A 24,875-nucleotide genomic window follows, 5' to 3' on the forward strand; every position below is an offset into this window, starting at 1 on the left:
CACTAAGCTACAAAGAGCTGAGCCTTTTTACCTGTCCTATCACATTCCCATTGCTGTCCTCTTCCCATTTTTCCATCCTAAAATGAGTATTTCTACCCCTCACAGGAGCTCTCCCCAGATGTGATGGTGGAAAATAAAAACCACAGACAAAATTCTTCTAAGGAAATGCTAAGCCTGTCTTCGGCAGCCTGCACTCTTCTGAGTCATGAGTGCAGAGATTTAATTTCTCCATTAAGGGTGGATTACATCTGACATCGGTTGTCAACATTGGAGGTGTCACAAACCAGCTCCACGTACCCACTGCAGCTGAGCACAGCTGACTCCTCAGCTCCTCACAACACACTCAGCCAGCAGAAACCAGAGAAGGGAAATGCATTTCAATTGGGGGGTGTTTCTATGAGAAATGGAGTGGCTTTGCTCAGAGGAAGATGTCCTAATTTTCCCTGTCCTTTCATGTTTTCAACCAGCCCCCATGCCAAGGAACCACAAATGTCCAATGGCAGCTCCATCACCGAGTTCCTCCTCCTGGCATTCACAGACACACGGGAGCTGCAGCTCTTGCACTTCTGGCTCTTCCTGGGCATCTACCTGGCTGCTCTCCTGGCCAATGGCCTCATCATCACTGCCATCGCCTGCGACCACCACCTCCACACCCCCATGTACTTCTTCCTCCTCAACCTCTCCCTCCTCGACCTGGGCTCCATCTCCACCACAGTGCCCAAAGCCATGGCCAATTCCCTATTAGACATCAGGACCATCTCCTACACAGGATGTGCTGCTCAGGTCTTTCTGATTGTCTTCCTGCTTGGAGCTGAGTACGCCCTTCTCACTGTCATGTCCTATGACCGCTACGTTGCCATCTGCCAACCCCTGCACTACGGGACCCTCCTGGGCAGCAGAGCTTGTGTCCACATGGCAGCAGCTGCCTGGGGCAGTGGGTTTCTCTACGCTGTGCTGCACACGGCCAATACATTTTCTATACCACTCTGCCAAGGCAATGCCCTGGACCAGTTCTTCTGTGAAATCCCCCAGATCCTCAAGCTCTCCTGCTCAGACACCTACCTCAGGGAAGTTGGGCTTCTTATATTAAGTTCTTTTTTAATATTTGGTTGTTTTGTTTTCATTGTGCTGTCCTATGTGGAGATCTTCAGGGCTGTGCTGAGGATCCCCTCTGAGCAGGGACGGCACAAAGCCTTTTCCACGTGCCTCCCTCACCTTGCTGTCGTCTCCCTGTTTGTCAGCACTGTCATATTTTCTCACCTAAAGCCCCCCTCCATCTCCTCCCCATCCCTGGACCTGGTGGTGGCAGTTCTGTACTCGGTGGTGCCTCCAGCAGTGAACCCCCTCATCTACAGCATCAGGAACCAGGAGCTCAAGGGTACCCTCAGGAAACTAAGTCAATGGACCTTGCACCACCAACAGTAATTTGTCTCCCCTTCTCTGCAGAGTATCCAGAACATATTTTAGACCAGTACTCTGTTTGTTTTGTTTTGTTTTTTTTTTTTTCTCTGATAATCATTGTTAGAGGTAATTGCTTGGGTTCATAGCACTTCTCTTGAGGTGCTGTCCTGTTGTGTCTGATCCTTGAAGAACCATGTGTCACCTTTTGCCTTCCTAATAGCCTCTCTGCAATAAAAGGGGATCTCCTGAGGGAGGTGCCTGCAGCCTGGGCTCTCCTTGATACAGCTGTGGCTAAGAACAAGCCAGAGGAATTGGACTTTCCAAGTCTCTTCCGCCTTGTTTTCTCCTTCTCTTTGGGGAAATAATCTCATGGTATCACTGTTAGACACCAAGCACTTAGTTGAAGGCTCTCGTCTTGGTGTCCAGGGGCATTGGAAATGGTGAATGAGCTCCCAGTCCCCTTCCTCAGGCTGTCACAGGTATGACGGGGCTGATGGCAGATGTCCGTCCATGTGGAAAGGAATCTGGCGTGGTCAGGAGAGGATGGGGACACTGCAGGTACTCTGGGGTGGGAAGTGTATGGAGACTCAGAAGGTGAAAGACCCTGAGATGAAGTCCCCCCAGGGCAGAGCACTCGCTCCAGGTACCCGCAAAGAAAGACTCTGCAGTGCTGTGGGAGTCCGTGAAGATGCAGCAGGCACAGGGCAGGAGAGTGGAGAGATGCAGGAGGTGCCTGAGGAGCCACAGGGCCAGGACTCTGCTGGTGTCCTGGGGAGCAGGGCTGGCGGGGAGGCAGAGTGGGGCAAAGGCGGTCAGGGCTGGGGATCCCCTGCAGCGTCAATGCAGGAGAGGCCGAGAGGGAGTGGCCTGCGCTGGCACTTGGGGCCAGCTGCAGGCCTGGGGCCGATGGGGAGGCTGAGCCTCCCCTCTGCCTCCCAGCAGCTGCTGTGCCCTTCCAAGGGGCTGGGGCTGTGGGCTGAGTGCCCAGAGCTCTGCAGCAGCCCAGACTGCCAGCCCAGACTGGGCTGCTCTGCTGGGCTGTGCTGGGTAGAGGGCAGGGAATGTGGGGGACAGCTGGGGAGGAGATGGGCTGGACTGGAAAGTGCCCAGGACAGGAACAGCCTGACGTTATCGGAGCTCTGTGACCCTCCAGGGGGAGGACCCGCTCCAGTGGGCCTGTGGAGCAGAGCCTGATCTCCTTGAGAAGGAAGCAAGTCATCACAGGTGCAGGAGAGAGGAGCTGCTCTGTGCCATGTTCCCTGGACACGCTGGGGAAGCTGCCCCAGGGCAATTGGGAGAAACCGCCCCACGCATCGTCCATTTCCCTCTCTGACCATACACCCAGCCCTGGGGAGGGACCTTGGTTGTGGGGCCAGCTCCGTCCTCCTGCTGGGCTCAGTGCCTGTCCTGGGGCACGGCCAGCCCGGTGCTGTCTCTCTTCTGTCCCACACCCTGCAGATCCCACCGCACGGCTGACTGCTGACACCCGCATGGGACACGACCGAGATTGTGCAGGGGCAGGTACTGGTGGGGGGCTGCCAAATGGAGGGCTGCTGTGGGTGGAGGCATGGAGGGCTGCCACGGGGACTGTGCTGCTGGAGATGTTTCCCCATCCCATGAATGCACCCTGCTCTATCTAGTGCCGGCACTGCAGGGCTTGGGGGCCATGTTGGGCAGCAGGGCTTGGCCAGCCCAGCTGAGGAGGTCTCCTCTTCTTGCCCCACGCTCTTCAGCCCACTGTCAGCCTATAGGCATTGCCACAGTGCCTCTGCGCTGGCTGTTGGGTGTCTCCATGTGCCCTGCTCTGAGCCCATGCAGGGACCTGCCGTGGCTGTCTCTGCTGGAGCTGGTCACCATGGCCTGCCTGCACAGTCCCAGGAGATCCTGGACAGGCTGCCCTTGGCGATGGGCTGTGATGGTCCTCTAGCCCACAGCAGGTACTGAGCAGCAGCCCAGGAATGCTTCCCTGGGGATGAGTGCCTCACGCTGTGCTGGCTGCACGTGTGAGCCGTGGGGGATGTCCTCACACTATGGTTCTTCTGGGTACCAAAGGGGAACCGTCGTCTCCCAAAGTGATTTCAGCTGGGTGGGAGCTGTCAGTGTTGCAGAAAGGCTGGCACACAGAAAGACTATTTGAAAAAGGACAATCATTTCATTGGGCTCTAGTCCCAACCCCTCCTCAGACAGCTCCTGATAGATCAGGTGCTCAGGGCCTTGTCTCAACAAATTTGGAATATCTCCACTGGCTGAGATCCCACCATCTCCCCCGGGGCCTGGCTCCAGTGTTTGGCTCTGAGGGATTTCTCAAAACAGGGCAGCTCTCTCAGCCTCTCCTTGGACATAACGTGCTCCAGGCCCCGACCACCCTTCTGGCCACTGCTGGAAAATCTCCAGTCGGTCAGGGTCGGTCTGGCTGCTGCTGTGGACCAGAGGCTGGATCATGAGCTGTCCTGGTGTCAGCTGAGACAGAGTTAATTGTCTTCCCAGTAGCCAGTCTGGGGCTATGTTTGGGATTTGTGCTGGAAACAGTGTTGATAACATAGAGATGTTTTTGTTACACAGAGATGTTTTTGTTGTTGCTGAGCAGGGCTTACACAGAGTCAAGGCCTTTTCTGGACCTTCCACTGAAAGCTGCCCCCAGAGCTCCACCAGGGCCAGTGTTTCCTGTCAGCTGAAGGAGCCGTCTGTTCTGTGAGACAGTCCCGCACGGGCTCTGGAGATGGGAGGGAACTGGAGGCTCTCAGAGCTCTGGCGGCCCAGCTCTGGCTGGGCTGTTTGTCCCTCCCCGGGTGCCTTCCTGGTGCGCCTGGGGATCCCTGCCCTGGAACACGCCAGGAGCACAGGCACCACTGCTACGGGAGACACGCCGCCACAGCTGCCCTGCCCACCAGCTGCCAGGGGAAGTCCCGCCCCCTCCCAGCAGCCGCAGGGGCCACTTGCCCCGCAAGTCCCTCTCCTCTCCTGGGCATGTGCTCTGCTGGGATTGGCTGGCAGCACCGGCCACCCCTGCCGGGTCACATCAGACCCGGAAGGCCCTTCCCCTGCACACACCGCGGCCGCCATTTTGCTCTGGCCACCCTTCCAGGACAGGGGGTGCCGCCCTTCCCTGGCTGTGAGCCGCCCTCTTGGTGAACAGCATACTGCTCTGTGATTGGCTAGCGGCCATTTCTTGACACTGTCACCCCCGTGTGTTCTCAAGCAGCCCCTGTGATTGGCTGGCAGGACCGGCCGCCCCGTCCTGCTGTCCTCAGGGGCGCGTCACAAAGGAAGCGCCCTGTCATTACATACAGGGAGGAGGCCGCTTCTGCCTGCCTCCTTTCATCCTGCCTGGTGATTGGCTGGCAGCCATTGTTGACAGCATCATAGCCAGGTGTTCTCAGGCAGCCTTGCAATTGGCTGCCTTTCTTCTTTGGACCAGGAAGTGCTCAATATAAGTATAGATACTTTATATAAAATATATAAAAATATATGTATATATAAAATGCGTGTACAATTATATTTATAAATTTATTTATTTATAAATAGATACAGGGTTTTAAGATATATACTTCCATATATGTGGGTATGTGTGTATAATTTATATTTAAATAAACATTTCTTAAGCTATAGAAATTAAATTACTAGAGCCACAAAAGCCTAGGTATGCAATGGATAAAACTTTCTTTAGTAAGATTTAATGGACTGAAGAATTAAGATTTAAATGCTAATAGAAACAAAAAAAAAAATTCCAGTTGGTTCCCCCACTTGACCAGGCTGCAGAACAAGCCCTGACAGGTCCAGGGTGGGGGTACTTCAAGAGGGCGGAGCACGAGGTCATAGCAAATAGGTTGGTCTGGGCCAAAAGCTTGAGTAGGGGTTGGTGAGATCATTAGTGCCTGAGCACTTGCTAGGCCAGGAGAAGGCCCGTGGGCTGTGCAGGTTCTCATGAGGTCTCTCTTGCCTGAGGAGCTGATAGGCCAGGAGCAGGCTTATGGATAGTGTAGGTGCTTGTGAGGCTCCTGGTGCCTGAGGAGGTGATAGGCCAGGAGCTGGCGGATGTCTGGTGAATGTCCTTGTGATGTCAGTGGTGCCTGAGTACCTGATAAGCCAGGAAGAGGCACATGGCAGTGGTAGATGCTATGACATCACCTGTGGCTGAGTAGTGGATAGGCCAGGAGTATGCCCATGGCTTGTGCAGGAGCTCGTCATTTCCCTGCTGCTGGAGTAGCTTTTAGGCCAAGAGCAGGGATATGGCTTGTGTGGGTGCTTCTGATGTCATCAAAATAATCATTTAGACCCCACCCAAACATGGCTTTTTGGAAGAACCAACGTCAGCAGAAGCCTGTACACAGCACACACACACACACACGTGTGACAGCGTGAGTCATGAGCACACAGCAGCACACAGTAGGAGGGTGTGAGGTCACGGTCACTGTAACTCCCGAGCAGAGAGCGCTGGCAGTGGGAGGGCTGTGAGGTCACCATCAGTCTAAGTGCTGCTCAGAGAGCGGTGGCACTAGGAGGGTGTGAGGTGACGTCAGCGACGGCAGCCCGTGGCCGTGGGGCTCGGTGCCGAGCGGGCGTGTGCATCAGAGGGGCATGCCGGGGGCCGGGAGCTGCCCAGCCCCATGCCTGCGAGGCCGAAGGAGCAGCCCCTGCAGCCCTGGCTGGAGCAGTCGGGGTGGGGGTGGCTCGGGGGCCCCGCAGGGATGTGCCTGGGCACGGTGCCAGGAGGAAACCACAGACTGCCTGCCGGGGTGCTGTGGGGGGAGCGCGGCGAGCGCTGCCAGGCCACGTGGGCTGTGGTTTGTGCACCTGCAGGCTCCGGCTCCCGATCTGCCCGCGGGGAATAACGGCCCCTGGGTGACACGCAGAGAGTCAGGGACACGTCTGAGCCTTGGGGCTGCGTGTCTGCTGCCAGGGCAGAGACATGTCCCAGCTTGGGCTCCTGTGAGGGACCCGCCGTGGGGCTCTGCGGGGAGGGACGGGCGAGCCAGCACTCCTGGCATGGAGCTCTTCCCCTGGACGAGGACTTTTCCCAGCTGCTCTCCCAGCACAGCGGGGGCTGTAGCAGGGGCAGGGGCTGTTTCCCTTCCAAGCTGACACAGCTCCGTGGTTCCCATGGCTTGACAGTGCCTGGACACTCACGCCTTGGCTTCTTGGGTGAGCCCAGCAGAGGAGATGCTCATTGCTCCCCGTGCCCACAGCAGGGGTCGAGGGGTGACAGACCCATTTCCCCTCCACACCCAGCTTGTCCCGTGATGATCCCCCGATGCAGTGATGATGACACCCGCAGCGAAACATCTATGTCCCTCATATATGGTCATGAATGGCGCTGGAGAAGTTCATTGGAGGGCTTGGCTGTGTCAGAGGGGAGATCACTCCCGATAATGTCTAAAAAGGTGCTGCTGCTTCGATTGGCTCCTCCTGCAGCTGGGTCGGCATCGACAGAGATACATTACCCTCCCATCGTCGTTGTCCCCGTGAGTCCCCAGGAGGCGTGAGAGGGAGTGGGGTGCCGCAGGGCTGTGCCAGCAGGGCAGGAGGCTGAGGATGGGGATGGAGGGACTCCTGTCCCCTCAGGTGCTGTGGCTGCTCCTCTGGCTGCAGCTGTGCAGGGGTAAGTGCCGACATCCTTGTCCCAGCGATGGGGCCAGCGGGCTCCAGTGGGGTCATCGGGACACCCCTGGGAATGGGGTTGCTTTGAAGGTGCCGCTGAGATGAGGGGCAGATGTTGCTCAAGTCGATGGAACTTCTGCCTTTGCCTGTGCCTGTCTGGGTGGAGAGGGAGCTGTGGGCCTGGGGGCACGGGGCTGTACAGGGGTTTCTGGGCTGGTGAGGAGAAGGTGGCCTGTGTACGGTGTGCAGATGGGCATTGGCAGGAGGTCGTTGAGGTGGGAGGAGGTGCTTCAGGCTGTGGGGTGGTGAATGGCCCAGCAGGGCCAGAGCTGGGCACCTCCAGCCCTTTGCAGCCTGTGGGGAGAAAAGGGACCCTGACACTGCCCTGGGGACAGCGTGGAAGGGTGAGGGCTCCCATGCTGGTGCCTGTGACTCGGCCTGGGTAGGAGGGACCTCCACATCTGTGGTCTGGGGCTCGGTGCTCTCCTGACCATTCCCATGTTGGTGTTTGAAGGGGCTGCGGAGGTGAGGCTGGAAAATGGTGGCGGACGCTGTGCTGGAAGAGTGGCAGTGAAACAACAGGGCCAGTGGGGGACTGTGTGTGATGACTTATGGGACATAGATGATGCTGCAGTGGTTTGTAAGCAGCTGGGCTGTGGGTCTGCTGTTAAAGCTCATGAGTACGGATACTTTGGGCCAGGGTCTGGCCCCATTTGGATGTTTGATGTTGAGTGTGACGGCACTGAGTCTGCCCTGTCTGACTGCAGAAACAAAGAAAGGTCTCAACAATACTGCGATCACAGTGAGGATGCTGGAGTGACATGTTCAGGTAAGGGGCCAGCCCATTCCCCACCTTTGTGGCTGGGATGGGGAAGGGACCTGGCTGTGCCCTCAGGAAACAAGGGGGAACTGGAGAAGGGCCCGGTGTGGCTAATCACACTGCTGAGCTGGGACTGTCATTGCTGGTTTCCCTGGTCCCTGAGGAAAGCCCAGGGGGAACCTGCCACTGCCTGACCCCTGGTGTGGTTCAGCCCACCCTCCGTGGGTGCCTGGGGCTGGGACATGAATGCCCACCCTGCCCTGCCATCTCTGTTGGTTCCCAACTTTCTCCTCCTGTTCACGCAGGAGCTACTTGCATGAGTAGGGCCCTGGGGTCCTTCCTGGCCACCCTGACCAGCCCCGCAGGAGGGACACTTTGGGTGGGATGTGTCAGGGATGTCCGCACACGTGCACACACACACGATGTGCCAGAGAGGAGGCTCCCTGGTACCTGCACACCCAGCCTCTCAGCCCAGCTCCACTTCTCCTCCTCTGCAGCTGCACCCAGGACAGCAGCACCAACCCCCCGAGCAGGTAAGCTGTCCTCCCCGTCAGCGCTGGGTCTTCCTAGGGCCAGGCTGTGACCCACAGCCGGAGGGAAGGGGCTCCTTGCCGGGGTGTGAAACTCCCAAGAGGTGTCCCCGGGTTAGCAGTGGGGGAGGGGTTTGGGAGGGCTATCATTACCTGGTAGGGTGGGAGCTTCCCCATCACTCCCCCCCTGGGGTCCCTTACCCCTGGTGTAAGGGGGGGTCAGGACTGGGCTGTCCTAGCCCCCCACCTCTCCCAGGCCTGCTGCTGCTATTTCTGTGTTCCTGCCCATCCAGATCCCACCCGGGGCCGTCCAACGGGCAGTGGGAGAGTCTCATTGCCCGTCATCATCTGCATCATCCTGGGAGCCCTTCTCTGCCTGCTCCTGGCCCTCCTGGCCGGGCAAGTGTGGAGCGCTAGGGCTGGGCGCAGAGGTGGGTCCTTCCCCCACGGTCCCTGGGGAAGATGCCTCCTGGCTGTGGGGTGTCAGTGAGGGGTACAGGCAGAGCTGGGGGGACAAGAGTGTGTGCTGCCTGCATCCCCATGTGCCGCCCCATTGACTGCCTGACCGTGGGCTACCAGCAGCAAGGGGTTGAGAGAGTCCGGACTCAGGGGGAGTTAGGGATGGGGCAAGGAGAGCAATGGCCGAGCTGGGCTGGGGGAGATGGGAGCAGAGGGGAGACAGGTGAGGATGTGCCACTGGCAGTGCTCTGGGCAGCTCTGGAGGGGGCTGTGGGGCAGGGGAGATGCTGGGAGAAGCATGGGACAGCAGGGTCCATCCCTGTGGCGTCAGGCCCCCAGGCTGTTCCTCCCTCCAACCCTTACCTACCCCCCAGCAGGGCAGGGGCCGTGCTATGGATCCATGGGGCAGGGAGGGGGCAGCTCCAGGGGCAGAGGAAAGGCAGGAGCTGCTCCAAGGTCAGCACCAGGGACCTGGCCCAGGGCCCAGAGGGGCACGAGGGCTATCTCTGAGGGGATGGTGTGAGGGTGTCGCTGCCCCTGACCATCTCCATGGGGACATTGCCTTTACTGAGGAAGTGTCAGCGGTGACAGGACAGCGCAGTGGGGCTGTGCTGTGGGGACAGCCCTGGGCTGTCCCAGGGGCAGAGGGCTGGTGGAGCAGAGCAGGATGCCGTCCCCTCTCTGCCCGTCCCTGAGCCAGCCCTGCCTCTGTCCGCAGGCTCCGAGAGAGCTTGGGAGCCCTTCCCTGAGGCCCTGTACGAGGAGATCGGTTACAGCCCGGCATGGGAGAAGCAGGCGAGGTTCAGCGGCTCAGGTGGGTGTGGGTCCCTGATGGGGGGCACATCTGCAGGGCTCTTTGCCCTGGACCCCAGCCCCCTGGCCCATGGTCCCTGCAGCTGTGGGGCTGTGGGGTGTGTGGGGAGAGCAGCCAGGTGGTGGGCGTGGGAGAGGAGCTTCCTCCCCACCAGCTCTGCCCGTCCCAGACAGGGACAGCCCCTCTCTGCCTGTCCCTGCGTCCCACCGGACACCTGAGGGGTGAGGGAAGGGGCTGTCCCGGGGCAGCTCTGGGAGCCCCTGTGAGAGGGGGTTTGTCCCAGGGAAGCAGGCTGAGTCCTGAGCCCTCCTCCCCACGCAGCCCTGGCTCGGTGGGTCCCCTGTCCCCAGCAGCACTGAGCCCAAACTGGGTCAGCAGAGCGCACTCCCATAACACCGGCATCACCTCTCTCCAGGCTCCTATTCAGAGGGATCCCTGACCAAGGTGCAGCCCCAGCCCGGGGACAGTGAGGAGAAGGATGGTCCGGGGTCAGACCCAGGTAACGGGGGGCAGGAAGGGGTGGATCTCTCCTCCCTGCAGACTTGGGATGGACAGTGGTGTCACTGTTAGAGTTGGGGAGGACACAGGCAGGGGTCTCCTGTGGTGCTGCCAAAACCAGTGTCTGAGCCCCATGTGCCTCAGCATCCTCCCATCCTCTGCCCATCAGGACGTGTCTTCTCACTGTCACCAACTCTCCTCTCTTTTCAGACATCCCTGTCATGCCCAGAGGTGACCCAGCGGATGGCTATGATGATGCCAGGGAGGTTTCTGACCCTGGGGAGGATCCTGCCTCTGGTCAGGGAGACTGGGAAATGCCCAGGGCCCCAGAGGAGGGAGCAGGGCCCAGGGATGCACCTGGAGGTGAGAGGCAAAGATAGTGCTGCTGGTTCCTGGGGTGCCATCCCTGCTGCTGGATGAATCACTGCCATACTGAGACCCCAAAATCCTGGGATGGGGGAACCTGCCCTGGGAGTTTTCCTTGGGGGGACCGGGGGTGGGAGAGGGATCTGACCATCTCAGGAGTGGTGAGGAGAAGGGGGGAAGGTGATGTAGAGATCAGGAGGGGCACCTCATGGGACGAATGTGCAATGGGCTGCCTTGCTGCCTGCAGGGGCAAAGCTGCGCTCCCAGAGAAGTGCTGGGGCCCCTGGAGCTGAGGGAGATGCCTGGTCCCTGTCCCCGGAGAGCACAGGCTGTGACGATGCTGATGAGGTGTCTCTGGCACATCCCCCTGAGGACACAAAGGCTGTGACACCAGAGCTCAGTGCCCAACAGTCCCTGGGCCCCGGGCCAGGACAGCCCGTCCCTGCTGTGCAGCTGGGTGCAGCCAGGAGGGAGGAGAGGTCTGTGCAGCTGGGAGAGCCGTGAGCACCAGGGAACCGTCTGCCTTTTCCCATGGGCAGCAGAAACAGCCGGGCATTGCCTCTGGTTTTATTCTCCTGTGTTTACCCCCTGCCTCCACATTTGTTCTTATTAAAAGCCTTTGGGGGTATGACCCAGAGCTGGTGCTTGCCTGCCCAGGTGTCGGGGTGTCTCCCTGAGGCTGATCGGGGGGAGCAGAGCACAAGGAGATGGCGGTGAGGAAGGGCCATGTCTTGGGGACAGTGGGTTCAGGGTCAGGCTGTGGAGCTGCGAGAGCCCATGTTCCCTGGGGAATATTCCTGCTGACAGAGACATTTCCATCCTGCCAGCCACAGTTTCCAGCAAAAATGGGTCCCTGCAAGGTCCCGTGATGCACCCCAGAGGGAGCGCCCATCTCCTCACCCTGGGGTTCCCCAGCTGCTCTTTCCCCCAGGCCCTGCCTGGGCCACACTGGTCCCGTGGCACAGAGGCCATGACAGAGCTGCTGTGTTGGGGTGAACCCTGGGCTCTGGCCCCACAGAAACGAGCCCTAAGGTGGCCGCGGTGCCCTGAACACCCCATCCAGCCCCAGGGGGTCTCACGTCCCATGGATCACCTCCCACAGTGGTTAGGAGGCAGCTCCGCTGCCCACTGTCCTGGCACAGGGTACAGAGGCACTTGCTGGGGCACACGGGGCTGGGATTGCCCCTTCCCTGGCTCTGCCAGGTCCCCAGTCTCCATGAGCTGTTCCTGCTCCCTTGGGCCCTCACAGACCTTGGAGCAATGCTGGTAGATCCCCAGAGCTGCCTCCTTCCTGGGCAGGGACTGTAAGGCCCCACGGCAGCCCTGGGACCCCCTCGTCCTGCTGCGCTCCAGCCCCCAGCCCTGCCCTCCTGCTGCCTCCCAGGGGTGTCAGTGAGGGTTTGTGTCGGGGCAGTACCTGTGTGCAGGTGCAGGGGGGATGAGAGCAGGAGCAATGGGGGGACCTTTCCCTCAGTGCTGTGGGAGGCAGAGGAGGGACAGTCCAGGGGAGGGAGAAAGGATCCCCAGGAGACATGGGCTGCTGCCCAAAGCCATCATCCAGCCCCTGCTCTGGAGAAGGTCCTGTCTGGGAGGCGGCTAATTTGGGCACATTTCCATGGCAGAGGGTATTTTGTGTCCCTCCCCTAAAGCCGGCACTGCTGGGAGCTGAGCCAGGGTCCCTCTCCTTGGGCTGGGGCTTTCACCTGCCCCAGCTCCCATGGGCAGAGAAATGACTCACGCAGGAGCTGGGTAGGGTGAAGTGTTTGACACTTGGGCGGGAACCTGAAACCCAAACTGCCCTCCCAGGTCCCACCGGTGGGTCTTCAGACCCCTCAAGCTCTTCCCTGATGGGCTTCTCTGCTGCAGACCAGAAGGTGTGTTGGGTGTCCATTGCAGGGGGCAGCCCCAGGTGGGTAGCACTGCAAACACCAGGATCTGGCCCTAGAGCAGAAGAGGGGAGGAGGCAGCTGTCACCAAGAGCATCTCCCACAGCAGCATTGCCCCATTCCTTGCTGGGAGCTCCTCCACCCCTGGGGTAACCTTGAGGGATATGGGGACAGCCCAGGGTCACAGATCCCTCTGCCCTGATCCTTAGAGCTTTCCTGCTGGCAGTCCCTGGCCTTGTGAGATGCAGGGCTGGAGCCTGCCCAGTGGGACTTTCCCAAGGGAAGGAGGCTGTGTTTGCAGTGTCCATGTGTGTCACCCATGATGATGACCTTGAGGGTCTCTCCCTGACAACTCTCCTGTCCTGAGGGCTTTCCACAGCCGTGCTCTGCCCAGCGTGGGGCAGCAGTGCAGAGGGATGGGGTCTCACCATCAGGCCCCTTGTGTAGGTCCTGGGGAGCTGCTGCAGGAGCAAGCTCAGATCTGGGGTACAGTGATGATCCCACATTGCTGCAGAGAACAGACCCAGCCCACAGGCCCAGACTGTTCAGGCCCCAAAACACCCTGAAATGGGCTCTTTCTGCTCAGGTGTGCTGCCCCCTCACACACACCCCTGGGCTCTGTGGCTCATCTCCCTGAGGAGGAGGAGGAGGAGGAGGCAAAGCTCTGCCAGGTGCCAGCGTAAGGGAGAAATATTACCCCTGGGGGAGGGCAGAGCTGGCAGGGAGGTGGCATGGGGCAGACACTGGGCTCTTCTCCCTGGTCCCCACCTGGGGCGGCTTGAGTCCGCAGCTCAGTGTCCATACTGGCACCAAACATCCTGTGTTCAGAAGATATCCCCACCCCACCGCCCTTCTGTACTTCACTTTTATACCTTATTTCTCTGAATTTGGGCCCACTGTTCCTGGGGGCACTGAGCACTCTGCAGTGAAAGGCCATGTCTCATGTCCCATTTGGGTTGCAGGTGGTTTTGGTGGGGAAACAGCTGAGGCACCATCTCCTGGCCCTTGCTGCCTGTGCATGGCTTTGGACAGGCCTGTGTCTCCCTGATCCCACTGACATGGGCTGGACGGAGACACCAAACCCCCAGGAACAAGAGGTGGGTACCAGCCCCAGCAGTCCCACCTCTGCAGGGCTGTGCCTAACCTCAGCACCTCTGGGTTCCTCTGCTCAAGGCAGTGGTGATGGCAGAGGGAAAGAGACCTGGAGACAGGGACAGGGTAAGAAATGCCATTCCACCAGCTGGGAGTCCCACAGGCCTGTCCAGGCTGGTCCAGCTCAGACACCCCTAGCTGCTGGCACAGGGGGGTGTTTCCCAGCTGGGATGGGATCTGCACCTGAGCTCAGGTCCAGCACCTCTGGGAGGTGGCTCAGCAGAGGCAGCGCACACAGCCCTCCTCACCCCACAGACAGGCCCTGGGTGGGCAGGGCAGGCCCACAGTGCCTGGAGAGGACCAGTGCTCCAGCTCCAGCCTGTACCCGCCTGAGGCTGGGCACTGGGGGAAAAAGCACCCTTGGAGATGCCGGGGATCGAACCCAGGACCTCCCACATGCAAAGCGGGCGCTCTGCCGCTGAGCTACATCCCCTTCACGCCTGCCAGCAGGACAGACACTCTGCTGCCGTGACATGTCTATGACAAGCACAGCCCTGTTGTCCCCTGGGTGCCCGGGGACCCTCTGCAGAAAACAGCATTTGAAGCCTCCTGAGATGGGGGAAGTCAGGACGGCCTCTCCACGGGGGCCTGATCCTGGCACAGGGATGCACTGCAGAGCATTGCCCCTTCCACGTCTCGGCAGGGCAATGGGGCAGAAGGAGGCTCTTGCTGCAGGCGCTGCTCCCACGCTCTGACCCACTCTGGGCTTGATGGAGAGGAGAAAACCCCCGAGCCTCCTCTGCCACCCAGGGCAACAGCCGTCTGCCTCCCATCTGTCCCCAGCTCTACAGGAGGAGCAGAGCAACAGGGTGAGGGAAACACCCTGCCTGGGGTGAGGTGTCCCCAGGCTCTGATGGCACCCCAGGGTGTGCGGTGGGGGGACATGGGGACAGAAACCTCTCATGCCCTCGTCCAGGTAGCGGGCCTCCCCCTGCAACCCCCTCCCCGCCAGCATCCCTGGAGGTGGGGTGAAGGGCAGGCTTCCATCGCCCTGGGGCTGATGCCCAGAGAGGAGCACAGAGGTGTTTCATCAGTCATTGCAGCAGGCGGGTCAAGGGGGGCAAGAAACTCTGCTCAGGACAGCGTGTGACTACACATGATGCCCATGCACTGCAGTGGGTGATCCTCAGCACGGCTTGGTCAGCTGTCCTGGGCACATCAGAGGTCTCGCTGCGACAGACCTCCAGAGGAAGGATGCTGCCATTCAGGCCTCAGCTCCAGGGAGTGCCTCTGCCTGGGAGTGGGGGGGGACAGTGGCCTCTGGTCTGAAAAATGAGAACCAGGTGAAGGGGGGTGTGAGGAGAGGAGCAGTCTGTGCACCATGGCGAATGAGAAAGAGGAGAGAGACAGGGTCTTTGCAGAGACCGCGCAGTGGAGAGACCTCAATCCCTGTGGAGCAGGGAAGGAGGGAGAGCTGGAGACCACCCCAGAGGAGCACTGAATGGAGAGTCCTGCCCAGGGGGAGGCTGGGGACTCGTGGTGCTGGAGGAAGGCTCCTTCTGAGCTGCAGGGCTGCAGCTACAGAGCAGGGACAGTGCTCTGGCAAGAGGTGAAGGAGCAAGCAGGGCTGGGGCAGGCTGGAGGAAGGCAGACAGGTCTGCAAAAATCTGAGGGAGAAAATGATTGCTGAAGCCCAGGGTTGAACCAGGGACCTTTAGATCTTCAGTCTAACGCTCTCCCAGCTGAGCTACTTCAGCCCTGCCCCAGCAGCCCTGGTCCCCGTGCCACCCGTGCCAGGCCACAGGCTGGCACCCAGGAGGAGTGCTCCTCAGGGAGGTTCCCAGGGGAAAGCTGTGCCCAGCCCAGAGCAGAGGGGACCTGGCTCCTCCCTGACCCCAAGGCCAGGTGGGCTCCAGCTTTGGTGGAGGCCAGCTTACACTGGGCGTGCCAAGATATCTGTGGGCCTTGTACAAACGGGACAGTGGTGAAGGTAAATGGGCAGACCAGGCATGTGCAACTGCAAAGGCTGCCCGTGGAAGAAGCGTGGGGCTGGTGGAAGACCTTACCTCCTTCCCCAGGGAAGGCCTCCTTCCACCCTTTTGTCCCTGGCTCCACTTCACTCACTCCTTCATTCCCAACTCCTCTATCTCCTCCCCGCTGAGCAGCACAGGAGGATGGGGAATGGGGGTTGCAGTCAGTCCATAACAGTTCTTCTCTGCTGCTCCTTCCCTCTAAGACTTTTCCCATGGGGTCCCTCCTACGGGCTACAGTCCTTCAAGACAAACCCGCTCCAGCATGAGCTGTCCTCCATCCAGCATTCTTTCAGGAATTGTCCAACATCTTCAGTGCTGGGTCCTCGACGGACTGCAGGGCTTACTTTCCCCACCATGGTCTTCTCCATGGGCCGCAGGGAAATACCGGCTCTACTCTGATATTCTCCATGGGCTGCAGGAGGCAATCTGCTCTTGTGCCTGGAGCACCTCTTCCCCCTCCCTCTTCACCAACCTCCGTGCTTGCAGGGCTGTTTCTCACATTTTGTCTCCCTTACTCCTCTCCCATTCTGGCACTTGTGTCCTTTCTTAAATATGCTTTTGTGAAGGTCCCACCAGCTTCACTGATGGGCTCGTTTTTGTGCAGTGGTGGTCTGCTAGGAGCCTGCTGGAACCAGCTCTGTCTGGCATGGGGAGGCAGCCCCTGGTGTCTTCTCACAGAGGACACCCCCGCATCCCCCCTGCTGCCAAAGCCTGGACACCACTGCCAATACACAGTGTAAATCTTTGTCTTGCTGAATGACATCCCCTTCCTCTTCCCTCATCCACAAATACAATTTACTCGCTGGGGAGGAAGGGAGAGAACAGAGAAGGCCTTGATGCTGTGCAAACATGGTTCAGCAATAGCTACACCATCGGTGTGTTGGCAACTCTGTTTTGGTGACAAACCCCAAACACAGCACCACGGGGGCTGCCGTGAAGAAAATTAACTCCATCCCAGCCCAAACCAGTACAGTGTGCCTGGAAGAATGTTTCCAGGATTAGCTGCTCTATCTCCTTCCCAGGGAGAGAGGTGAGGCTGACTGGCCGGTAGTTCCCTGGGTCTTTCTTCTTGCCCTTCTCGAAGACAGGAGGGACATGTGGTTTCTTCCACTCTTTGGAGGACTGTATTGTGTGCGCACTCGTGAACTGAGGCAAGAGGACTCCCACCACCTGTGGGTTTGTGGCAGGTATGGGAGGAAGCTGAGTCCCTGTGACGGATCCACTCGGCTCCCTGACCAAACCAGCAGTAGTTTGGTTCAGGGTCCAAAGGAGGTAAAGGCCCAGGTGTAACCTGGCCAACAACTTCTCTAGTTCCAGTCTGGTCTCTGAAAACAGGAGCAGAGGGACATGGTGAGCATTGATGTATATGGGCTTGGAAACTGGAACACCCATCACGTGATTAAGACATGAGTAACAGGTGGTTCCTCCAAGACTCATTTGTCAGGGAACAAAGAAAGTTGTGGGTACAAGGAGTCTCATGCATACCTTTCCCATCACATGGAATTTGCCTGTGAGCCAACCACTCTATTCCATAAATGTGGCAGCCTAACGGTATCTTCTTTGAGCTCTCCCTGCTAAGCAGCTGGCTGCCCAGCGGTGATCTCTCCTTGAGCTGGGACACCTCTCAAGGTTACTTCTCGAGGCTGAGACCTCTTACCCACTGCAGATCTTTGCTAAGTGACTGATATCGTGCTTAACCTTGTGTAACAGTGCACTAAGATTTTGTATTGGTGACTTTGATTCTGTTCTGGTAGCTGTGAATCATTGTTATATCCTCTGTGCAGTAAGGAATAGAGTGACCCTTGCCATCCGACTTTGATAAGTTGCAGTAAAACCGCTTTTGCTGATACTTCTGGCGGTGGTTCTTTAATTGGTCTAAATCGCCCGTCTGTGACAAGCTAGTGTAGTCAGCAGGAGTCTGGATCAGGATTTGCGACAGGAGACCTTGTTGCAGGCATACAGTATATAGGGCAGGCTTACGGGAAGAGGGAGACTTTTTACCAGGGCCTGTAGTGATAGGACAAGAGGCTTTTAAACTGGAAGATGGTAGGTTTAGATTGAACATAAGGATGAAATTTTATCTGGTGAGGGTGGTGAGACACGGGCACAGGTTGCCCAGAGAAGTTGTGGATGCTCTCTCTGTGGAAGTGTTCAATGCCAGGCTGGATGGGGCTTTGAGCAACCTGGTCTAGTGGAAGGTGGGTCCCCCATGGGGTCAGAAGTCCTTGAGGAGCCTGCTCCAGCATGGGCTTCCCACAGGGTCACAGCCTCCTTTGGGGGCAACCACCTGCTCTGGAATGGGGTCCTCCAAGGGCTGCAGGTGACTGTCTGCTCCAACATTAACCTCCATGGGCTGGTGGGGGTCAGCCTGCCTCACCATGGTCTTCTCCATGATTTTCAAGGGAATCTCTGCTCTGGTGTCTGCAGCACCTCCTCCCTCTCCTTCTTCACTGCAAAGCACCATATGAGCTGCTATGAGGAAAATTAACCCCATCCCACCTAGTCCCAGTACAATCCGCACCCTTATTCCACAGCATTTCCGTCATGCTCAGGTCTCACATTGACTGATACACCTGAGTGTACACATTCAGGATGTACACAATCGCCCAATTCCTGTGTTGTTGCATTTCTACGCCCTACTCGAGCCTTTCCATTCTCTCTCTTTCTCGTTCCCACAATCCCCTCTTACCAACACTTACAACTTGTACTACATACTTAAACCATCTTTACTTCCGACAGTCAGGTTTACACATCCTCATTAACCACTACCCCCTGTTCCTTGACACACGCTGATATTATTCACTCATTCCAGGCCCACTGCCTCCACCCCCACACGTGTCAATGACTTGGGTCCCATCTGCCAAGGCGATCACTCAGGACAGGTGAAGTACTCGCCCCATTCCTCGTGAGGATTGCCCGCTGTTGGTTCAAGTGGTTCCTGCTGCCTTGCTTCCTGGCACATGCAACTCACATCATGGAGTATTTTCCCCCAAGGTTAGATCTCCTTGAGGTACACACCAGATCTCCCATCCTTCCACATTACCCGCCGAGTACAGCCAGGTCCTTGAGCCAAGACAATCTCACAGATGGGCTTGCTTGTTCCCAGGGGAGGAGCAGCCCACACTGCCTTCCCCAGCCAGCTCCCTGTGTGCACTATGGGGACCTTACCTCCTCCCACAGTATGCGCAGGCTTTGTTTGGGCAGGACCAGGAAGGTTAGCAGATCCTCTGGTGTGTACCAGCTGAATGGCTTCTGCTAAACTGATCACCTGTCCAATATGACATGAGGCAGTGTCCCCGTGACTTTGGCCTGCTCCCTCAGCGTCCTTGGGTGAAGTCCCTCCCATCTCATGGACTGGCAAGGGTTGAGTTTGATCAAGTGACCCTAGATTTCATCCCCACCCACTGACAGCTGTTCTCCATGGGTTCTGCTTAAAGGCACAAGGGCCTGGGCAACCTTGCTGATGAAGATTGAGCCAAAGGCAACATAGAGCATCTCAGACCTATTTACACCTGCTCTTGCTAAGCTCTGCAGTGGCCCCACCTGTCTTTGTTTCTTCTTTAACTTCAGTAGTAACATCTCATCTTGGTGCTATTGAGCTCCTTTGAGAGAATCAACTGAATATCCTTATGGGCCATCCTTAGAGACCAGTGGTACTGAGCTCTGCTCAGCGCTCAGTACTTGTGCTCTGCCCTTCAGGGCTCCTGCCCATAAGTTCTGCAACTGAAAACCCCCAGAACAAGCCACAGTCTACACTACCTGCACTTGTTACTATCCTTTGCACGCTCTGCTCAGGAGCCGGAACCCACCCCTATTTCATCGTCACTACAACAGAGCCTGATGCTGGTTTTCACATCCCTGACCAGCCCTTCCATGTTTGCAAGTCCCACACCCAAGCAAGCATCATGTTTGTTGGGCTACCTGGCAGCTGTGAGAAGAAATTTTCCCAAAAACCTCCAGAAACCTCCTGCGCTGTGTTCCCAATCCAGTGAATGCCAGGGTCATTAAAGTTGCGGGAAAGACCCAGTCTCATTGATCCAGAGAAATCCTCAGGTTTTTAAAGAAGATTTTGCTCGCTCCTTTGCCCTGACAGTAGTTTCCTTATGTTCTGCCACAATGTCACCCTAAATGGCCTCTCCTCTGACTCTCACCCATAAGTGCTTAGCCAACCTGTTGTCCATCCCATACTGGAGGTCCATACTTCCCAGCAGCTCCATCAAACAGATGGCAAGCATCTCCTGAAGAGCCTGTATCCATCCTGCACATCCCCCGAGCTGTGCAAGCTGTCCCATCACACCTCGGCAGTTATTCCATCCCATGTGGCACGTCTGTGATGGCATGCAGGGCTCCAGCTCCTCCTGTCTGTGTCCCAGGCTGAGGGCATCGGTGCACCTTTGGGCTGCAGCACCTCAGCTGCGACACTGGGGCCACCCTCAGACTTGTCACAAAGAAAACTGGAACTGAGTCCCAAGACCCCATATGCGTAAAGACCTTGCTTTATGGCAGAGATGTGCTTGGAACGGATTGCAGATGGCAATGTATAAGATGATGTGAGATGTAGATGATGATAAAGATGACACGAGGTGCCCACAGAGTGAGCAAAGCCTGCTGTCACCAAATCCAGAGGGAAGAAGGCCTGGGCTGCGCAGCCCTGCCAGGAGACCACGAGACACTATAGTCAATGGCGATCTAGTAAATGGAGGTGATGGAGAAGAGAAAGAGAGAAACTTGGCTCTCCCTGTGCAAAATAACTCCACTGGGACAGAAGAACACCTCTATAGGCTGCCCTGCCCGTACTGAGCAGGGACAAGTTTCATTGCCCTAAATGTGGCCATCTCCTGTCATTTCAGTTTGCCAAAGGGATTTCCCAAGAGCCTCCAAGATGAAGCCCCATACACTGTCCCGTCCATAAGAACTGCTCCACTGGAGCCTGCAGTTTCCTGCACATACCCTGGGCCAGCTCTGGCATCTCAAATGTCACCAGGTATTTGCCTGTGAAGAGCTCACTCCTGCCCTCCATCTCCATTAATTAGCAGGGGAGCTGAGACAAAAAGCTCATGTGCAAATGTCCTTCTTTGCACACCTGAAGAGAGGCAAGAGGAATCCCATCTCCTGTGGGTTTGTGGCAGTCATGGAAAGGAGCTGAGACCCCTTGTAGCCCCAGGACTACAGACCCAGAATAAGATGCCTCGATTGCCTCACCTGAATCCCTTCCCTCTGCAGTGGTGAAGCAGATCCCTCACTTTCACTGTCTGGGTATTCTGCCTAAAGATGGCACAAGGAAAGGTGCTATTTAGATGCAACTCTATCTCTGAGCAGGAAAATGACAGTGCTGGAAAGAAGTGTCTCTCCCCAGCTGAGGGAGGGAACATCAGTGATTCCTTCAGCCTGTTTCACAGCAGGTTCCCCTGGAGCCCCAGGGACACCTGGCAGGAGCCCAGAGCGGGCAGAGAAAGTGCTGCCTTGGGCTGGTCCTCTGCTGCTGAGCTGGGCCGGGCTCCTGGGATGGAGGGAGATCACGTAAACTGGGCAGCACAGCAGAGAGACAGCTCTGCCCAGGAGCAGCTTTTCTTCAAAGCGCAGCAGGGCTGAGGGCACTGCCTGTAAGCACCGAGGGGAGAGGAGTGAGGCAGAGAGAGCTTAAAGGCAGTCTGGGTTGGGAGGAGCTGGGAATTCACTGGAAGAGACATCTTCACAGTCCTCTATATGGTAAGTCTCTGAGCTGCAGGGCAATAACAATGAGTATTCTGCAGGGGTCTCCTAGACCTGGTTCATCCCATAGCCTGTAGGAACTTTCAGGAGGACTCTCATAGATGCCCTAGTACAGAGGAGAAGGATGTGCTCCACATCAGGGACTGCCTGCTGCACCTTCAGAGGGACAGAGCATGACAGCTGCCTTCTCCCAGGGATGACTGCAGGGTGTGAGCGTGGGTGTGCAGGCAGGGGTGCCCAGTTGTGTCCTTCAGAGCAGGGTTCCTGCAGCCCAGGGGCTGTGTGCCGGGGCAGGGACTCTGCTGTCTGCCTGGGTCAGCACTCAGCCTGCCCGGGGAGCTCCCCACAGTGCTGCAGGGAGAAGCTCAGGATGGAAGGAGTCACCTCGAGCCAGGCAAGGTCCTTCTGCTGTTGTGTGGGTGCTGCATGGGTGAGGGCTGCTTACAGCTCCACATCACCCCCAGGACATTTCTGGAGAGGACCTTTCAGAGATGACAGTCAAAGCAAGGGTTTCCTTCTTCAGTTTGTGCATTCCTGAGTTGTGGCATTAAGGTTTATTCTATTTGTTTTGGTGGGAATGGAAGTGGATCTGTCAGGTGTGGACAACGCTCTGAGACACTGTTAGGGTTACACTAAGAGATCCGAGATCTAACTCACCATGGGACTATTCCCAGAGGAGACTTTGCCATAGGAAGGTCCATGAAGTTGCTCTCTGAGACCAAAGTTGCTTACCTGGCCCTCAGTTCATGTCCAGTTCATGTTCTGCACTGGGAGAGAGGAGGGGGGTCAGGAAAGAGTAATGGAGCTGTGGAGTTTGAAGTAGACACTGAGGTTCCAGGAGCACTGTACTGAGAGATGGGCAGATCTGCAAGGAACCTCATAGAGTCCCCTAAGGCACTTCTCAGCCTAAAGACAGCACGACAGCATCACCTTGGTGGTATCTATGGGATTTGTCTGAGCAGCTCCTTAGCTTCTGCACACACAGAGGTGCCCCTGGGCAGTGCCCTGCTGCCAGGAGGGGTCTTCAGGGCAGAGCTGAGCACACAGAGGGTGGGATGGGCTCTGTGAGCAGGGACAGGGAGGAGAGGTGTGGACAGAGCACCAGCTCCTGGCAGGGACAGCTCCAGGCAGCAGAGACATGAGCAGGAAGGGAGAGGCAGCTACTCTCAGAAACACTGTGGGAGGGGGAATTGGGTACCTCCCTGCCATCCCCTGCAGTGCAGAAACCTCCTCGGAGCACACACCACCACCCATCAGGTCTCCTCTCCCATGTAGCACAGCCTATGGCCCCAAGGCCATGGGAGTTCAGCCCCTCAATGCTTCTCAGCAGGGCCACTAATGAGGAGAAACTCCCGAATACCCATCTGCCTCTGTTGACAGGAGCAGTGGGACATTCATCCATGTTTCCCCTCCTGTCCATGCTGCCTTTGTTCCCACCTGGATTGGAAGCTCTGGGCCATGCATTTTGCAGGACTGGGAGAGGCCCAACTGTCCTTTAGGACACCCCATCTTTAGGACATTTGACTCTTTCCCTGGGGGGTCCTGCTGGGCTGCAGGCTGCCCTCCCCCAGGGCACAGCTCTCCCATGGCATCCCGGTGTTCTCCAGGAGCCCCGTGGAGAAGACCCCTCAGTGCTAAGGCCATGAAAACGCTGCTGGGTGGCTGCCTGCAGACAGCTGCAGAGAGCCCTCTGTGTTCCTGGCTGGGAGGGGAGGGCTGAGATCCTGCTCAGGCAGAGTGAGACAGGCTGAGGGGGTTGGAGATGTGCACTTGGGAAATGGATTCCTCTGCTCTCAGCAGTGCCCAGCTCCTTTTGGGGGGAACGTCCGGTTGCGATCATCCTGCAGCTCAAAGAGGTGCCAGCACAGGGCAGCTGAGCCCAGGGCTGGTGGAGCGACCGGCTCTCCTCACTCATCACTAGGGGACAGTCCCTTTGCCTCTCGGGACACACAAGGTTTCACTTGGAGTGCAGCAGAAATGCCAGGGATTTCTGCCTGAAAAACACTCCTCAGGTGTAGTGGGAAAAAGAAGAACAGAAGAAAGAAAATAAAATCCCATCAGCTCTGCTCTGCCATTTGGTGAAATGGGAGCCACAATGCTGAAAAACTCTTAGATATCCCAAGTGGATTTAATCCCAGGTCAGCCTGTGTTCCTATGGACCTATGGCTGTAGGGCAGGGCTGGCTCCTGCAGAGCCCCCTGCTCCCTGGGGCAGCCTCAGCCAGCACCAACCAGAGCTCACCAATGGGACCTGTGAAATGTCTTCCTGAATAAGGACAGGTGGTTTGGGGGTTTCTGTAAGAAATTCAAGAGATATTTTTCAGAGAACTATCTCTTATTGATGTCTTTTCCTCAATGAACAGGCTCCCATGCCATGAGGGACCAAATGTCCAACAGCAGCTCCATCACTGAGTTCCTCCTCCTGGTGTTTGCAGACACACGGGAGCTGCAGCTCTTGCACTTCTGGCTCTTCCTGGGCATCTACCTGGCTGCTCTCCTGGCCAATGGCCTCATCATCACTGCCATAGCCTGCCACCACCACCTCCAAACACCCATGTACTTCTTCCTCCTCAACCTCTCCCTCCTCGACCTGGGCTCCATCTCCACCACAGTGCCTAAAGCCATGGCCAATTCCCTCTGGGACACCAGGGCCATCTCCTACACAGGATGTGCTGCTCAGGTCTTCTTCTTTTTCTTTCTGATGTCAGCAGAATATTTCCTTCTCACAGTCATGTCCTATGACCGCTACGTTGCCATCTGCAAACCCCTGCACTACGGGACCTTCCTGGGCAGCAGAGCTTGTGTCCACATGGCAGCAGCTGCCTGGGGCAGTGGGTTTCTCTATGCTGTGCTGCACACGGCCAATACATTTTCTATACCACTCTGCCAGGGCAATGACCTGGACCAGTTCTTCTGTGAAATCCCCCAGATCCTCAAGCTCTCCTGCTCAGACACCTACCTCAGGGAAGTTGGGCTTATTGCTTTTAGTATTTTTGTATTTTTGGGGTGTTTCATTTTCATTGTGCTGTCCTATGTGCAGATCTTCAGGGCTGTGCTGAGGATCCCCTATGAGCAGGGACAGCACAAAGCCTTTTCCACGTGCCTCCCTCACCTGGCCGTGGTCTCCCTGTTTATAAGCACTGCCATGTTTGCCTACCTGAAGCCCCCCTCCATCTCCTCCCCATCCCTGGACCTGGTGGTGGCAGTTCTGTACTCGGTGGTGCCTCCAGCAGTGAACCCCCTCATCTACAGCATCAGGAACCAGGAGCTCAGGGATGCTGTGAGGAAAATGACGACTGGATGTCTTTCAGCAGCCATAGACTGCCTACGTTCCTCTGCAACTGACTCTCTGTGTATGTCGTGACAGGCCAAGTCTGCCTTTCCTTTAATTTTTTTTTCCCCCTTTTTCCACTTTTGATGATGTTGTCTTCAAATAAATATAATTATTGCTCCTCTTAAATATCCACCCATTCTGTGTGACCAATAAACCATGTATAAATGGGAAACCATTTTATTTACATTAAATAAATGAACCTGCAGCAACTTCTTTGTCTAAGATCCATTCTCAGCATAGAAGAAATGAACAGGAAAGAGAAACACCTTTCTGGCTGCACCATCTTGGGGCAGGCTGCTTTGTCCCTGGGGAATTAGGAGCTCTTGAGGACCC

The 24,875-nt window shown here is 57.1% G+C and overlaps 2 protein-coding genes across 2 annotated transcripts; both read left to right on the forward strand.

Moving 5' to 3' along the window:
* The first annotated feature begins 489 nt into the window (after positions 1-489).
* Positions 490-1,425, forward strand: LOC129196931 (olfactory receptor 14C36-like). Its single transcript, XM_054804899.1, has one exon. The coding sequence runs from the start codon at positions 490-492 to the stop codon at positions 1,423-1,425; it is 936 nt and encodes a 311-aa protein (XP_054660874.1).
* Positions 1,426-20,768: 19,343 nt separating this feature from the next.
* LOC129196932 (olfactory receptor 14A16-like) lies at positions 20,769-24,572 on the forward strand. The gene is made up of 3 exons (XM_054804900.1): positions 20,769-21,017; positions 22,817-22,823; positions 23,572-24,572. The coding sequence occupies exons 1-3, from the start codon at positions 20,769-20,771 to the stop codon at positions 24,570-24,572; spliced, it is 1,257 nt and encodes a 418-aa protein (XP_054660875.1).
* The last annotated feature ends 303 nt before the right edge of the window (positions 24,573-24,875 follow it).

This window comes from Grus americana, chromosome 27 (genome assembly GCF_028858705.1).
Source record: "Grus americana isolate bGruAme1 chromosome 27, bGruAme1.mat, whole genome shotgun sequence".
NCBI classification, from domain to species: Eukaryota; Metazoa; Chordata; class Aves; order Gruiformes; family Gruidae; genus Grus; species Grus americana.

Coding starts and splice junctions, on each gene's coding strand:
- LOC129196931 (XM_054804899.1), top strand. CDS start 490: ATGTCCAATGGCAGCTCCATCACCGAGTTCCTCCTCCTGGCATTCACA.
- LOC129196932 (XM_054804900.1), top strand. CDS start 20,769: ATGGCACAAGGAAAGGTGCTATTTAGATGCAACTCTATCTCTGAGCAG.